The sequence below is a fragment of the Myotis brandtii genome, unplaced genomic scaffold (assembly GCF_000412655.1).
Source record: "Myotis brandtii unplaced genomic scaffold, ASM41265v1 scaffold1774, whole genome shotgun sequence".
In the NCBI taxonomy this organism is placed as follows: Eukaryota; Metazoa; Chordata; class Mammalia; order Chiroptera; family Vespertilionidae; genus Myotis; species Myotis brandtii.
Window position 1 is genome coordinate 399,108 of NW_005356575.1, and position 16,239 is coordinate 415,346.

At 52.6% G+C, this 16,239-nt stretch overlaps 1 protein-coding gene across 1 annotated transcript in view; it reads right to left on the minus strand.

The window, feature by feature from the left end:
* The window catches only part of PPP1R37 (protein phosphatase 1, regulatory subunit 37), a 48,563-nt gene that overhangs the window by 31,075 nt on the left and 1,249 nt on the right, over positions 1-16,239 (minus strand). Inside the window, 1 exon segment of the mRNA XM_014537376.1 lies at positions 16,108-16,237. Within this exon segment, the coding sequence (XP_014392862.1) occupies positions 16,108-16,237 (130 nt within the window).

The following is a 16,239-nucleotide window of genomic DNA, read 5'->3' on the forward strand; positions in this document are numbered from 1 at the left end:
AAGAGTCAGAAATTCATTCCAATACTTCTATAGTGCCAGGCACTAGTCTAGATGCCAGGGCTACAGCACTGAACCCAATAGCCGACCATCCACTCCCAAGCTGCTCACACTGGAGGGAGGGGTCAGGGCACAAGACAGTAAGTCAATGTGAACAATCAGCTACACAAACGTTGGGGAAACCCTCCCAGGCACAGGAAAGAGGTCTGGCATGTGGCTGCTGGAGCAAAATCGAGAGATCGAGGGGGACACCTGAGATGAGGCAGGAGGTCACAGGTGAGGCCACAGCCTTCAGGGACAGATAACAGGGGTCAGGGAGCTATTGGGGGGACAGGGAGGATGGCATGATAAAAGGGATCCTCCCACGTGGGGTGCTGATGTTGTGGGGCCCTGCAGTGAAAGGAGCTAGAGTTTGGGCTCCAGAGACTCACTGAGCCTCTGCAGCTGTGGCAGAGTGATGTGTCCAGGGACCTGGACAGAACTGCCCTGGCTTTGGCCACATTCTGCACAATCATAGCAAGTAATCGATGGTGGCCCCTCTCTGTAATCTGCTGTCACTTTGCCTGGGACTGGCCGCCACTAAAGCGCCCTCCCCCTACACAGCACTGCCACCAAGGCCCAGGTAGATCCCAGCGCTCCTCCACCCCCACCCCAGCTGCTCAGGCTGGGACAGGGCCCCTGCTATGGAGACCCAGTAAAAGAGCAAAGGAGAAAGTGACTTTTTCAAGAAGGAAAGAGGTGTCTTGCTCCCCTCCCCCACCTTTCCAGCACGGCAAATGATAAATGAGGGAATTATATCTGTACAATAAAATCCCAAGAATCAATGTTTTAAAAGGAGTCCTTATAAAAGATCCCAAAACAAAAATAAGCAAAAGATATGAAAAAACAAGCTCCCAAATTATAACGTGATAACAATAAACAGGTTAACTGCCAATCAAAGGAGTGCTCATTAAAACAAGACACCATCTTGGCATCAAGATACCCAAATGCAAATATCATTCACTCATTTATTTATTTAAATATATTTTTACTGATTTCAGAGAGGAAGGAAGAGACAGAGAGAGATAGGAAAATCAATGATGAGAATCATTAATCAGCTGCCTAATGCATGCACCCCACTGGGAATCCAGCCCACAACCTAGGCATGTGCCCTGACCGGAAATCGAACCGTGACTTCCTGGTTCATAGGTCAATGCTCAACCACTGAGCCATGCCAGCTGAGCAATTCACTCATTTCTTTTTTTAAAAATCAAGCCATAGCTGGTGTGGCTCAGTTGGCTGAGCCTCTTCCCATGCACCGAGAGGTCCCTGGTCTATCCCAGTTCTTAGACAAATGTGTTCTTTTAAAACTTCCAATGACTATCAGCATAAGACACTGGTTCCCTGACTTCAGCTCCACCCCAACCCAACACCCACCTTTTTGGGGAGAAATTATCACCACATACATTCAATCCTATTGTATGTGTGTGTCTTCTTTAAAAGATAACCACAGTCTTCAAAATCATGCTGTTGGCATACAGCAGTAATAAAAACATTTTAAAGAGCGACATGACTCAGGCTCAAGGCTCACGGTCCTAGGCAGGCACAGATGGAATCTGAGGCTTCAAAGGTTCCTTCCTAACCTCTGACCTGGTAAAACCACCTTCTAGGAATTTCTTCAGAGAAAGCTCTGTGATAAACATGAAGATTTATGGACAAGGATGAACGTCACTGCATTATTTATGCAACTGGAAACTGAAAAGGACCTCAATGCTCAGCAATGCGGAAATGGCTAGAACAAATTACAATGGCCCAGTGATATATTTTAATCATACTTTGTACAAAATGCGAAAATGAAGTGAAAACACAGGATACTCAACAAAGTACCCTCCCAGTTTTATTTTTATCTGTCTGTGGCAGGGTATCTAGCCATAGAAAAGAGATGGGAAGGAAATGCTCTGGCATTTAACGTTGAAAACATTCCAGGTGGTGCAAATCACTTCTCTGATAAAAGCCTGCATCGAGACTATATATAGAACTCTCATAACTCAATAATAAAAAGGCAAACAATCCAATTTTTAAATGGGCAAAGGATATGAATAGACCCTTCTCCAAAGAAGGTATAGAGGTGCCCAATAAGCCCATGAAAAGATGCTCAGTCATCAGCCATCAGGGAAGAGCCAATCACAGCCACAATGAGATCCACTTCCTACCCTGGAAGTAAAGGGACAGACAGCAACAAGGATGAGAAGGAGAACGTCAAGAGGGGCAGCAGACTGGGAAATCCGCCGGCAGTCAATCACTCAAATGGCTAAACAGTCACCATATGACCCAGCTCGTCCACTCCTAGAGAAATACACACCCACACACAAACTTGTACATTAATACCCACAGCATCATTATTCATAATACCAGAGTGGAAACAACCAAAACATGAATAGATAAATGGGGGGCATCCGTATAACAGAACATATGTTCAGCAATAACAAGGAATGGCGGACAGATAAATGCATGAACTCTGAAAACATCACGCTAAATGAAAGAAGCCAGACACGAAAGGCCAAATGTCACATGATTCCATTATATGAAATGTCCAGAAGCTAAAGAAACAGAGAACACATCAGTGGCTGCTGAGGTCAAAGGTGGAAGGGGCAGGTAGAGGTAATGAAGTTCAAGATTTCTTTTGGGGGCAATGAAAATGTTCTAAAATTGTGATGTTAGATGTACACCTCTGCAAAACTGAAAACCAAAGACTTGCACACTTTGAAAGGATGAAATGTGTATGAATTACATCTCAATAGAGCTGGATTTAAAAAAAAAAAACTGGGTGCGAGCTGGGTGAGATTGCAAGCAATTTTTATTTTCTTATTTAGACTTACCAATTTTTCTTTTTTTCAAATGAACAGATCTTACTTTTAAAGTCAGAAAAGAATCAAGGTAGTGATCCTTCCCTTAGTCACAACCATCAAGGGCTTCCAGGGTGACTCACCCTTCTCCCCAGCTGCCCTCACCAGCTCCATGACGGGGTGAGGAGAGGGAGACTCCCTCCGCTTTGTGTTGGGTGGAAATGGAATTTCTACTAATAACAACACCACACAGCCAGGACAAGGCAGGTCTCTCACCTGCCCTCCTCCAGGACTCGAACTCTGCCCCTCAAAGCCCCAGAGGTGGCTGAGGAGATGGGCAGGAGCCCTGTCCTGAGTGCCAGGCCATTCCTCCCTGGCCTCATCTGTAAAACAAGGAGGTTACCCCTCCACCCCTGGTAAGCCAGGCTCTGGAGATGGGAAGGGCTCCTGCTAGAACCAGAATCTCTTGGCTGGGTGGTCAGGGAGCATAGCCATTTGGGCCCAACAGCTGGTGCTGGCTCAGTAAGTCAGATGGGGCCTGCTCCACCCACTGGGCCAAGCTGCCTAGGATGTCTTCCCCAGGACCAGACAGGGTCAGGTGCTGCCAGACAGGGGAAGTCAAGGCAGGGTTCCACGGAGGGCATGGCCTCTGGGGTCTACCCTTACCCATCCCCCCACCTCCATCCTAATGGAAGGACACTCACTGAGCACGTGCCCTATCTAGAGCTGTGCTGGGACAGAACAAGACAGTCCCAGCCCTGCCCTCCCAGGGCTCAGTCCCCAGGCAGGGCTGGGACAGGGGAGCCCAGAAAAGCTTTGCAATGCAAAACCTGAGGGCTGAGCCCAGGCCCAGCAAGGAAGGAGGCTCCCGGGGGAAACACAGCACTTTCTGGTCTTTTGATCATAGTGGGGAGAGATGGGAGAGGAAGCCAGGATCCCAAGCCTGGGAAAGAAGGTAGTTACAGGTCAAGGAATGAGACGGAGGAAGAAGAGAGAGGATGGAGGCCTGAGCTGGGTGGCTGGACACCACTGACATCTTCCACCTCCTCCTGTGACACACCTTGCTGTTGGGGGGACAGGGAATTAGGTCACCTGTCACAAAGTAGAAAGGCAGATCAGTAATCAGAACCAAGGCTCTCTCAGCCCCACCCCATGATGGGGAGGAGGTCCTGGGATCCATTCAATTCTGTAACTTGTGGGTGTGACCTACCAGAGATGGGGAAACACACACAGTGCAAAAGGACCTCAGACACCATTTTTATTTTATTTATTGATTTGAGAGAGAGATACATCAATTTGTTGTTCCACCTATTCATGCATTCATTTGGTTGTTTCTTGCATGCACCTGGCCAGGGACTGAACCGGCAACCTTGGCGTATCATGTTGTTCCAACTGAGCTACCTGGCCAGGGCCTCAGACACCACCTTGCTGCACAGAGAGGGCAGTGCCTTGGCCTACGACCCACAGCGAGTCAAGAGCAAAGAGAGGTCTGTGTCCCAGTCCTACACTCCTGCAATCTACCAGGCTGATTAGCTCCGGGGTCTCCCAGACCAGGCAAGGGGACAGCAGAGGCAGACTTGTTCCCCTCCCCCTTCACACTTCTCTTCTGGACCCGAGCTGCATGAGGGCAGGGCCTGTCTAGTAACTAAAGCTCAGCATTTCACAGGGACTCCTGTTGACTTGCTATCATCCCGGCTGTGGTCAGAGAGGGCGATAGGGGCAACCAAAGCTGGTGCAGGGACCCTGGACTGGGTGTGAAAGCCAGTGAGTCACAAAGTGTAATTTGAAACAGAGAGGAGGTCTGCAGGGAGAGTAGTCAGGACTCCACCTGCCACAGGCAGAGCAAAGTAGAGACAAACAGGGTGTGTCAGTAAGGAATGAATGAAGAAATGGATGTGTAAACAAATGATCCAATGAATGACCTCCTCCTGCTCTCTTCCGGGCACCCAACCCTTCTGAGGACCCAGCCTGGGGTGCTCGTTAGCAGACCCACTTTGCCGGAGTCACCAAGGTGCCTGGGTGTGTTTAGTGGTTTGCCTCCTCCGGGGAGCCAGATGAACAAGATGCAGTCCCTCGTGGGGCTTCTGGTCCAGTGCGGGGAGATGGATCCACCAAATCACAACAGTGTGAGAGGTGTCATGGGAACCTGGGAGAGTGCAGCAGCACCCTGGGACTAGGGAGGGCCTCGCTGAAGAGGTGACGTGAGCCAGCTCGGAAGGAGGAGCAGGAGTCGGTCAGGAAAGGCAGGGGACTGGCAAAGGGCACACTGGGCAGAGGGAACCATCCTCTATGGGTCTGGAGTGGGAGGGGAAGGACAGCTGCGTGGGAAGGGCCTCCCACCTGCCTCAGGCGGGTAGACTTTCTCCTGTGGTTATGAAGGAGCAGAACAGAGGATGAAAACCATTCCGTCTGGTTTGACCACGGCTCCTCCCCTTACTATCTGTGTGGCCTTGGCACCCCCTGAGCCTTGGCTTGTACCTTCTGGCTGCTGTGAAGATTAAATGAGTGAATGCATGTGAGGAGACTGGGTCTGGTAAGAGCTTCCTAACAGTGGCTCCACCACCACCACCTCCATCATCATCGTGGACTGGAAGCAGGACCCCTCCGCAGGGTCACTCCCCTGCTGTCTGCCTTTACCTTCTGGCAGCCCCTCCTGCCATGCTGCTCTGAGGAACCCAGTGTGTTCAGTTGTGCTTAGCTTTGCACAAGGGGGAGGGTTGCACACACCACCAGCAGCTCTCCCACTACATGGTGATGGCAGCTGGTGTGACAGGAAGACTGTGGAGAGATGGAGGAGTGGGTGTGAAGGTGGCACACGAGTCTGATCCCAAAGGGTTCCAACAGAGGCCCGCCCACCCGACCAGGGCTCCAAACCCAGGCTTCTGCTAGAAAGGGAGAGGGTGGCAGGCAAGTCACAGAGCCAAGTGGCTGTCAGCAGACACTTCCAAACCAACACCCCCACCTTGAAGCACTGGCTCCAAACCAGCTACAGAGAGTAAGGAAGGGGGTGAGGCTAACTTTAGAGTGCCTACTGTGTACCTCCATCCACCACCAATCCATCCAATGTGAGGGCCTGTGGAGTGCTGGGCACTGCGAGATTCTGGGGACACTGAGAAGGAGCCAAACCGTGACAGCCTGCCTTCATGGAACTGCCTTCCAAATTCAGGGAAAGGACCAAAGCGTGATGATGCCTGTCATTCCTGTGGGCACCCAGCCTCTGAACCCCCTTCTCCCTCACTAATGGAAACACCAGACCCAGCTTCCAGTGCAGCTGCCCCCGAGCCCCATCTGGGCTCAGCCACAGAGGGAGCTGCCCCACTTCTACTCCAGCTGCCTAAATGCAGTGGGCCACCCTAGCCCGGCAGCATCAGGCCAGGTGAGCAGTGGCGGTGCCTGCCTGGGAGCAGTGACATGCAGGACCTGGGGCATTCCCACCAGACCTGCCTGATGCTGGGTGTGCTCCCATCTGCGCAGGCCTGGCTCCTCCCAAGGAGGCAGAAAGCTTTGAAATAGACATGTCCTCTGTCCAAATGGCCTCACACACAGGACCATGTGGCACGGGAGATTTCTGGACATGCCCGCGTTCATGCAGATGAATTCCACCCAGGCAGAGTGCTTTCCTAGCCCATCCAGCCCGGGGAGGTGAGACTGCCACTGCTTATAGAGGAGGGAGCCAGGGCAGGCTCACAGCAGGGGCAGGTCCTCATTCAAGCTGACCAAGGCCTTCCTGAGTGCCTGCAACAGCTAGTGAGTGTCCCAGCTGCTTCCACGTAGGGAATAACCCTCACTCCCCTCACAAACAAGGCCCTCGAGGCAGTGAAGCTGAGTGGCCAGCAAGCTCCAAAGCAGGAACCCCGAGCAGCCTATCCTATTTCTACCAACTCACAGATTCAAGAAGGACCTGCCTACGGCAAAACCGGGGGCCAGGTATATTCTGAAATTCAGAGGTCCCTGTGTTTTACGAGAGTGACAGGATAACTATATTATGCCAGGACCCAGCAGGGTCTGGGACTGTTTTTTATTGCTTTCTGGGACTGGCAAGTGTGGGGTCTAAAGAGATGATACAGGCAAAGCCACTTGCTGAGGTCACATGGAGGAGGTAGTGTATCACGTGCTATCCACCACCCCACGAGGGAGGGGGCAGGATGAACCGACAGGGGAGGGGAGAATGGATGGGGAAAACTGTCACCTTAGAAGTGTTACAGAAAACACTGGTGATGGCAAAACCTTCTGGGGGAAGAGGAGGTTCAGCTAAACTTAATGAATAAATCAATGAAGTCAAATGTTAGCTACTAGCCAACACAGGGCCACACGGCCCAGAGTCTACAGGCTCCTGGCCCATGGCCAACTCCCTGGTCTCCCAGCCTCGGTCTCACCCCCCTTATGCCATCCCCCCAAAGGTATGCCCTTTCTTAAAACCCTCTGCTGTCTCCCACCATCCTCAGGCCCGGAGGTCCCACCTGGCAGGTGGTCTCTCCACCTTCTCCAGCCTCACCTCTGACTCTCCCGCCTCCACCTCTAGATTCCCCACTCCAGTAAGACTGGCTTTTTTCTATTCCTTGGAAGCACCTCACTAGCTCTCTCCACCTCCAACACTTTGTACATCCTTCCCACTGCTCCTCACCTGGCTACTCCTGTGATTTCTTTAGACCCCATGGCCCTTCCTCCAGGAAGCTACCCCTGCCCTGCCCGCCTGCATACACCCCGTGAGCTCTTCCCAATCAGAGTCCTGGGCACCGAGATTTATTAGAATTGTTTACTGTGTATCTCCTTCACTCCATGGAAGCAGGGCCTCGGCCTGTCTTCCCCACCCCACACCTGGCATGGCCTCACCTTGCTAAATGAATGGTTGGTTACAGAGCCAGAACTGCACATTCAGCCAGGATGTACTGAACACCCACCACGTACCAGGCACTGTGTAGCACAGTAAGAACTCAGGCCAAGGGTCAAAACGAGAACCCCACGCTGAGGACACAGGAATAGCACAGTGGGGCCCTCCCAGGACACCTGTCCAAGAACCACAGTGAACCTCCTCCTGAGTGCCTACTGGGCCAGGCCCTTGATTTGGTCTGTTTCTCAACCCTGCCACAGCCCTGCCAGGCCAGAACTGTCACCTCCATTTTATAAAGGGTTATGGGTTATGGAAGAAAAAATTACACCATACGCAGACTGAATGCAGCAGCCAAAGCACAGAACGCCAGTCCACAGGGGCCAAGAGTGCAGGCTCCGGAGCCTGCGTTTGAATTCCAGCTCAACCACTTACTGGCTCTGTGACCTCAGGTAAGCTACTTCACCTCTCTGTCCCTCCATTTCCTCATCTACTAATTGGAAAGAACAGCACTTAGCCCGGTGGCAGGCACATGGAAGGCAATGAGTGGTGACTATTAAGGTCATGCAGAGGGCAGGGATTTCCACCTGGACCCCTCTCCGCTCTACCACAGCAGGCTGCCTTCCCAACTTGAATTTCTATAGTTATCTCAAGTCAGCATTTCAATTTGCTCCAAGACAAGTCGGTGAGGTCAACCCCAGCCACCCCTGAACTGGGGTCTAAAAGGCAGCAGGCTTGGGACTGAGTGTTGGCCAGCTGAGCTGAATAAGGAACCGCTGAGCACAAGGACAGTTAAATCTGGGGAGCTTTGCAGAAACAGATTCCTAGACCCCAACTCCAGAGACTGCCTCCTTATAGCCAGTCCAGCCCAGGCACCTGGCTCTACACCAGCCGTGGGCAAACTACAGCCCGCGGGCCGGATCCGGCCCGTTTGAAATGAATAAAACTAAAAAAAAAAAAGACCATACCCTTTTATGTAATGATGTTTACTTTGAATTTATATTAGTTCACACAAACACTCCATCCATGCTTTTGTTCCGGCCCTCCGGTCCAGTTTAAGAACCCATTGTGGCCCTCGAGTCAAAAAGTTTGCCCACCCCTGCTCTACACGGTTCTTAATATGAATGACTGTGAAAGACTAATGGTAGCCACAACGCCTCACTTCGAGAACGCATACACGCACACATGCACACACTTCCACCGCCTCACTCAATGACTATCTGCTGAGTGCCTACTGTGTGCCAGATCTGCATGCTCTTTCTGGGGCCTGCAGACCTCTGAGGAAGGGTCCCTGTCCTGGCACAGACTGGATTAACTACGCCAAAGAGCTTTCTCCCAAATACCACCATGGATACGAGGACACACCTCATTCCTCTGCCATTCGTCCAGCATCTGAGCCCTCCTGTGCGCCAGACCGAGGTCACAGAGGTGACTCTCACACAGTCTTTGTCCTTGAAGAGGGAAATTTGATGCGGACACAAATAAAGAGTCGGAGGTGGAAGGAATGAGGGCAGCCTGCCTGAGTTTGAGTGTGCAAAGGGCCGGGCCTGGCAGAGCAGGCGCTCACACCATAGTACCATCAACCAGGTCATGTCCCAACAGGGCAGATGGCTGGAGTGGGGGCGGGGGACATTCTACAGAGGGGATTAAGGCTCAGGGAGGAGCTGAAACTTGTCATCAGCTGGTACCTGGAGAGGCTGGGGCTAACACTTTCAGATTAGAATCTTGGTGCCCTTGAAGCCTCTCTCAGGCTGATGGTACAAGGCATGCTGATTTAGTTTCAGCTCAGAGAGGTTGGGCAACTTGCCCACAGTCACCCAGCTTGTAACAGATAGGATCAGGCCTGGATATCTTTCCCATGCCCAGTCAGGGATGGCCGGGGCACTCATCTCAAAGGAGTAGGTCAGGGACAGCAGGGATCTGATGGGGCAGGAAGCACATTAAGGGTTAGAGACTCTAGGAGGGGGCAGAGGACTGGCAATGACAAGAAATGCAAAGGAAACATCTGCTGAGCATTCACTATGGGCTACTATCTTTTTAAAAAAATTGAATTTATTAGGGTGACATTGATTAATAAAGTTATACAGATTTCAGGGGTACAATTCTATAATGCGTCATCTGTATATCGTATTGTGTGTTCACCATCCCAAGCCAAGTCTCCTTCCATCACCACTTAACCCCCCACCCTCCTTTTTGTCTGGTAATCACCATACTGTTGTCTATGAGGTTTTTTGTTGTGTCTTTGCTTAATCCCTTCACCTTTTTCACCCATGGACTGTTATCTCACTTAATCCTTACCATCACCCTATGAGGTACTGTTGTCAGCTGCATTTTATAGACAGAAAAATCACACCCAAAGTCACACTGTTGATCGCCCAAAGTCACACGGCAGTCAATGTACCAATGCCCGCAGTAGGTGAGGTTGGGCCCAGATGGAAATCTGGGCAAAATCGTCAAAGCCACCCCCCACAACCCGTTCCCCACTCCCCAGCAACACCACCACTTATGCTCAAACAAGCTGAAAAAAGACTTTTAATCCTCAGCTGAGGATATGTTATTGTTGTAATTTATTGATTTTTAGAGAGAAAGGAAAGGAGAGAGAAAGAAACACTGAACGGTCGCCTCCTGCACATGCCCCAATCAGGAACGGAACCCACAACCCAGGCATGTGCCCTGACTGGGAATCGAACCTGCAACCTTTTGGTGTACCTTTTGGTGTACAGGACGACACTCCAATCAACTGAGCCACCCAGCCAGGGCACAAATGAGCTGAATTTTAACTAAGGGCCTCTCTCTACCACTAACAGGTCATTTCTACCTGTCCAACCAGTTTCAAGGACTAAATTTGCAGCCCAGGTTTCAATAAGAACAAAGAGTAAGGCACTTCCACTCTCTTTGATCCCCATTTAAGAACAGCATGGCCACTGCCTCCGCCACCCCCTCCCAAGCTCAGGTGGCTGCACCTTTGGGCCCCTTCAACCTGCAGACACCTCCACTCCACACCAGGAGTTTCCCCCTCCCACACTCCAGGACTGACTCTCCGGGGCTGGAGGTCAGGGAGTGGTGAATGAGTCATTGGGAGGACTAGAGGGAAGAGAAGACAAGCCTCCCAGACTGTGGCCAGTGTCACATGCTCTCCAATGCATGCTTGCAAGCCCCACGCCTCCCCGCACAGCGTGCAGCTGGGACAGCTGAGCCTTGGGTCATTCTTGCAGTTTGATCTGGAAGGGTTCCTGGTACAAGTCTGGCCTTGGCCCTCAGAAGAGCTGGAATCATAGGCCTGCCACCTCAGGGTGGGGTGGGGTGCAGCCAGCTAGCCCCTCCTCTGCTGGTGCCCACTTCCACACCCACCCCCTCCCCTGAGAGCAGAGTGTACACAAGCCCAGCCTGGCAGTACTGAGGCAGCGTCTGCCACTCACAGTTTCCACCCCACCTCCTCCCCAAGCTTCACTTCCCATCCCCATGCACTGGAGGAGGTTCATCCCATGGCTCAGACACCCTGGGTGGGCAGCGGGGCAGGGGTCACTCTTTCACAGATGAGGAAACTAACAAGCTCAGCAGGAGCCAGTGCCTTGCTGGAGGCCTGGAAGCACACTCTGGCGAGATGGGTCCCAGGTCTGGCCGGGCCTCACCCTTTCAGAATGGCTGCACACATGTGCACTAGCTCTCATTCAACCACAACTGCTGCATGTTCTTCGGGGGGCCGAGGACAGACACGGTCTGCTCTCCATTCTGGTGGGGGAGAGACCACTCACGCAAAAACAAACATGGCATGTAACATCAGATGGCCATATGTACCGTGGAGAAAACAAGCCGGCCCCCGGAATTGGGGTGGTGGGGACACTATGTGAGATGGGAGCCAGGGAAGGCCTCTCTATGCTCTGGGAGGCCTGGGACCCTCCCTCACAACCTCCCTCCTCCATAGCACCTCACCTCCAGAAAGCCCCAACTTTGGCAGGGCCTGATGGGGCTCTCGCCCTCAGGCAGACACCTCCAGAACTCCCTCCCAGTGCGGCCAGCACTCTAGTCCCCGTCCCAGCCCTCCTCTACCCCAGCCGGAGGCTGCCAGGGGCCAGAGCTTCTCCTGCCAGGGCAGGGCTCTGCTGAGCAGGCACCCTGTGTTGGGCCCTGATTCCTCTAGGCCCGTGGTCGGCAAACTGCGGCTCGCGAGCCACATGCGGCTCTTTGGCCCCTTGAGTGTGGCTCTTCCACAAAATACCACGTGCGGGCGCACACGTACAGTGCAATTGAAACTTCGTGGCCCATGCGCAGAGTCGGTATTGTGTGGAAGAGCCACACTCAAGGGGCCAAAGAGCCACAGTTTGCCGAGCCGGTTTGCCGACCACTGCTCTAGGCTGCTTCCCCCAGCCCAGGGGTGGTCTGCACCTCCTGGCCTAGGCAACTTCTCCATCTAGGATGGAAGAACAGCTTCTGAATGACCTCTCTCCCAGTTCAGGCCCGCCAACTCCTCCCTCCCCTTTGGCCTTGGAATCATGTCCGCACAGTAGGCCCCAGAATTACTCCTCCATCACCCTTCCCACTAGGTCCACAGCGCAGATGACACCCTCTGTGCTTTCTCATGGCTTACAGATCAACTCCAAGAAATCCCCCGCCCCCTCCTCCAAGACCAACCCACTCCTCCCTGCAGTGCCCAGCCAAGACCCTTTGACCTCTCAGCTAGGTAGCCCCTTGGCCCAACTTTCCTCTTCTAAAGCCTGGCAAGCCTCCGCCTCCCTCAGTCCCAGGTCAGTCAACAACACCACTGTCCCCCGCAAGCACAGAAGCCAGCCACCTGCTCCTCAGCTTTGACAGACCCTCCAATGTCCTGTCCCGTAAATCCCATTGTCAATGACCCCCTTCCCTGCCTGGCGCCCAAGATCATCCAACTCCTTTACTGCCAGACCAACTACTTAATCCCTCTCCTCAGTCGAGACAAACCAACTCTTCCAGTCCATTCACTGACCCATTTCTCCACGTCATCACCTCCCACCCAAGACCCACTGACTCCTCCAAAGTGTGCGTCCTGACCAGTCCTTGCAGGCTCCCTCTAAACTTCCAGGAACTAGACTCCTCCCGCCTGCAAGGCATCCTCACCGCTTACTTAGCACAGACCAATCGGCAACCAGACTCCCACCGACTCGTCTTGACATTCTTCCTTCCCTCAAACTCCTTCACTGCCTCTCCAAGACTGCCCACCAAAACAAACAAAAAAACAAAAACAGCCCTGGCTGGTTTGGCTCAGTGGATAGAGCTTCGGCTGCGAACTGAAAGGTCCCAGGTTCGATTCCGGTCAAGGGCACATGCCCGGGTTGTGGGCATGATCCCCTGGGGGGCACATGCAGGAGGCAGCCGATCCATGATTCTCTCTCATCACGGATGTTTCTATCTCTCTCTCCCTCTTCCTTCCTCTCTGAAGTCAATACAAATATATTTAAAAACAACAACACACAAACAAACAAGCAAAAATGATTCTGCCTGGGGAACAGCAGGAACGTACAAGGACTAGTATCTTATTTAATCCTCCCAACCACCTCCTGGTAGCAATTAGCACCATTTGCCGAGGGAAACAGGACGCTCGGAGAAGAACGGCTTACTCAAAGCCAGACAGACAGCTGGTTGGTTACCCACAGCTGCTCCTCTTCTGAGAACCTGCAGATCAGAAATTTCACCCCACCCTGTGCCAAACTCTCTAACTGGCCCCCACGACCCTCTAGCTCACAAACTGACCATCTTCCCCAGGCCCAGTGAGTCCCATCTCTGCCCCTCTCCTGGAAGCTTGTGAAGCAGACACATCCAGGCCCCAACCCTGTGAACCAACTCCTCTAGACTGACTCTGAAAATGACCAATGTCAACTAACGTCACCCCTAAAATGACCAATAACAACTGCAACTTCATGAAGGCTCACCTTGGCCAATAACTTTTCACACACAATCTGATTTATTCCTCTCTTAAACCCTGTGGCATGGTGGTGGTTGTTTTTAATATATTTTTATTGACTTCCGAGAGAGCAACATCAATGATGAATCATTGATTGGCTGCCTCCAGCACGTCCCTGACTGGGGATCAAGATCGCAACTAGGGCATGTGCCCTGACCACGAATTGAACCATGATCTCCTGGTTCACAGGTCAAAGCCACACCAGCCGGGAAGGCATGGGTATTATTACCCACTTTACAGATGAGGACACTGGGGCTCAGAGGAATTAGGTTACCAGTCTGAGGTCACGAAGTGGGTAAATGGAGTCAGGACTTGAACTGGAGCCTCTGTGCTTCACCACCCAGCTGTCTCCCCAGGTCTTGCCCCTGCCTGCTCTGAGCTCTCTGGACTGAATATCATGCTACAGCCAGGGCCCACTCTCACTCTTCCCTTCCTCAGTCCCAGTCCCCTAAGTCCTCCAACCCAAAAGTGACCACCTATCCCTGGGGCCTAGAGCCCAAGAACTTGGCTGGCTTCCAATGTCAAGAATCTCAAATTATGCCCTACCCAGCTTGGCTCAGTGGATAGAGCGTCGGCCTGCAGACTGAAGGGTCCCGGGTTCGATTCTGGTCAAGGGCACAAGCCCGGGTTGCAAGCTTGATCCCCAGTAGCGGACATGCAGAAGGCAGCGGATCAATGAGTCTCTCTCATCATTGATGTTTCAATCTCTCTCTCCCTCTCCCTCTCTGAAATCAATAAAAAAATATGTATTTTTAAAAAGACTGCCCTAACTGGTTTGGCTCAGTGGATAGAGCGTCGGCCTGGGGACTGAAGGGTCCCAGGTTCGATTCCGGTCAAGGGCATGTACCTTGGTTGCGGGCACATCCCCAGTAGTGGGTGTGCAGGAGGCAGCTGATTGATGTTTCTCTCCCATTGATGTTTCTAACTCTCTATCCCTCTCCCTTCCTCTCTGTAAAAAAATAAATAAAACATTTTTTTAAATATATTTTATTGATTTTTGACAGAGAGGGAGGGAGAGGGATAGAGAGTTAGAAACATCGATGAGAGAGAAACACCGACCAGCTGCCTCCTGCACACTTCCTACTGGGGATGTGCCCGCAACCAAGGTACATGCCCTTGACCGGAATCGAACCTGGGACCTTTCAGTCCGCAGGCCGACGCTCTATCCACTGAGACAAACTGGTTTGGCAAAAACATATTTTTTAAAATATAACAAATAAATAAGAATCTTAAATTAACCCCCGTCCGTCTCTTTAGCAGTAACTAGTCACACTGGCATTGATGGTGGACGCCCTGTGTGTTCAGCTTCCAGTTACCATGTTTCTCACTCTCACACCGAAGGCACCAAGTCCTCCTTTGCCACCGACCAGCAGCAGCCCCTCCTCTTTCCCAGGGCCAACAGACCAACTTCTACCCAGCCAGGGCCAGCCTGCTCCCTCTCCCTGTGGGCTCTCCGCCCCAGCACAGGAACGGACTCACCCTCACGGCTGCCGTCCATCACAGGAGAGACTGTCCACCTTCCCAGCCTGCGGGTAAAGCACTCCTCCAGCTAGCTGCCCTCTCAGCTCCAACGCTGACCTGACCTCCTCCAGGGACCTACAGTCCACAGCCTTGCTTCCTCCCCCAACACCTCACCCACCCAACTTCTCCCATGTTCTCACCTTCTACCGACCTGCAACTCCAATTCCCCAATTCTTTCTCGGGTGGGTAAAAAAAAAGAGCCTTCTCTACCCAGGCCCCAAAGTCCCTCTGTTCCTGAACGACTACCAACTACAGTGGGGCCTTGACTTACGAGTGTCCCGACTAACAAGTTTTTTGAGATACCAGCTGTCTGGCCGATTTTTTGCACTGAGTTGATAGAGTAATTTGAGTTAACGAGCTCGGTCTCGGAACGAATTAAACTCGCAAGTCAAGGCCCCACTGTATTGCTTCCAAGCACGAAGTGACTTTCCTTCTTCTTCACGCCAAGAGCTAACACCTGACTCTCTCACCCACCCCCAATGGACCACCATTCTGCTCCTTTTCTGCGAGTTTACCTTGACTCCCGTTCCCCGACCCCAGGATTTACCGCCTCCGCTGCGGCCACAGTTCAGGTTTAGTCCCCTGCCTTCCCCCCAGGCTTCAGACCAGGAAACGGAACCGCTTTCATCCCATGGGCCCAGCAGACTTCTCCAACTGCCCTTCCAGCGCCCGTGCTGGCCTCCTCCTCCCCGGCTAGCTCCCTCGATCCTGCTCCGGGGGGAACTATGAACTCAAAGGCTAAGTCCTCCCGATCTCCCAGGCCACCAAACTTTCTTTTAATGGCTCATCGTTTTAATTCCTAAAACCATCAGGCGGAGGTGGGGGTGGGCATAAACGGGCTACGTCTCACCTTCCCGACCCAATAGCCATACCATCTCCACTGACGACTGTCGCCTGAAGTCATCATTAGGTGCAATTTACTGAGCGGCACCTGCGTGCTGGGCGTCGCACCGGCTCCCGAGGCCCCGCGCCCGCCCCCTCTCCTCGGTTGTAGTTACCGTGTCTCCAGGGGTCTTTGGGCTCCACCGCTCCGGACACAATATCCTCGTCGGAGGGGAACGTGACGCGCTTGGCCGCAGCCTTGAGGCGCCCGTCGGTCGGGGACGATGCGGGGCTGGGCGACTGGGCCT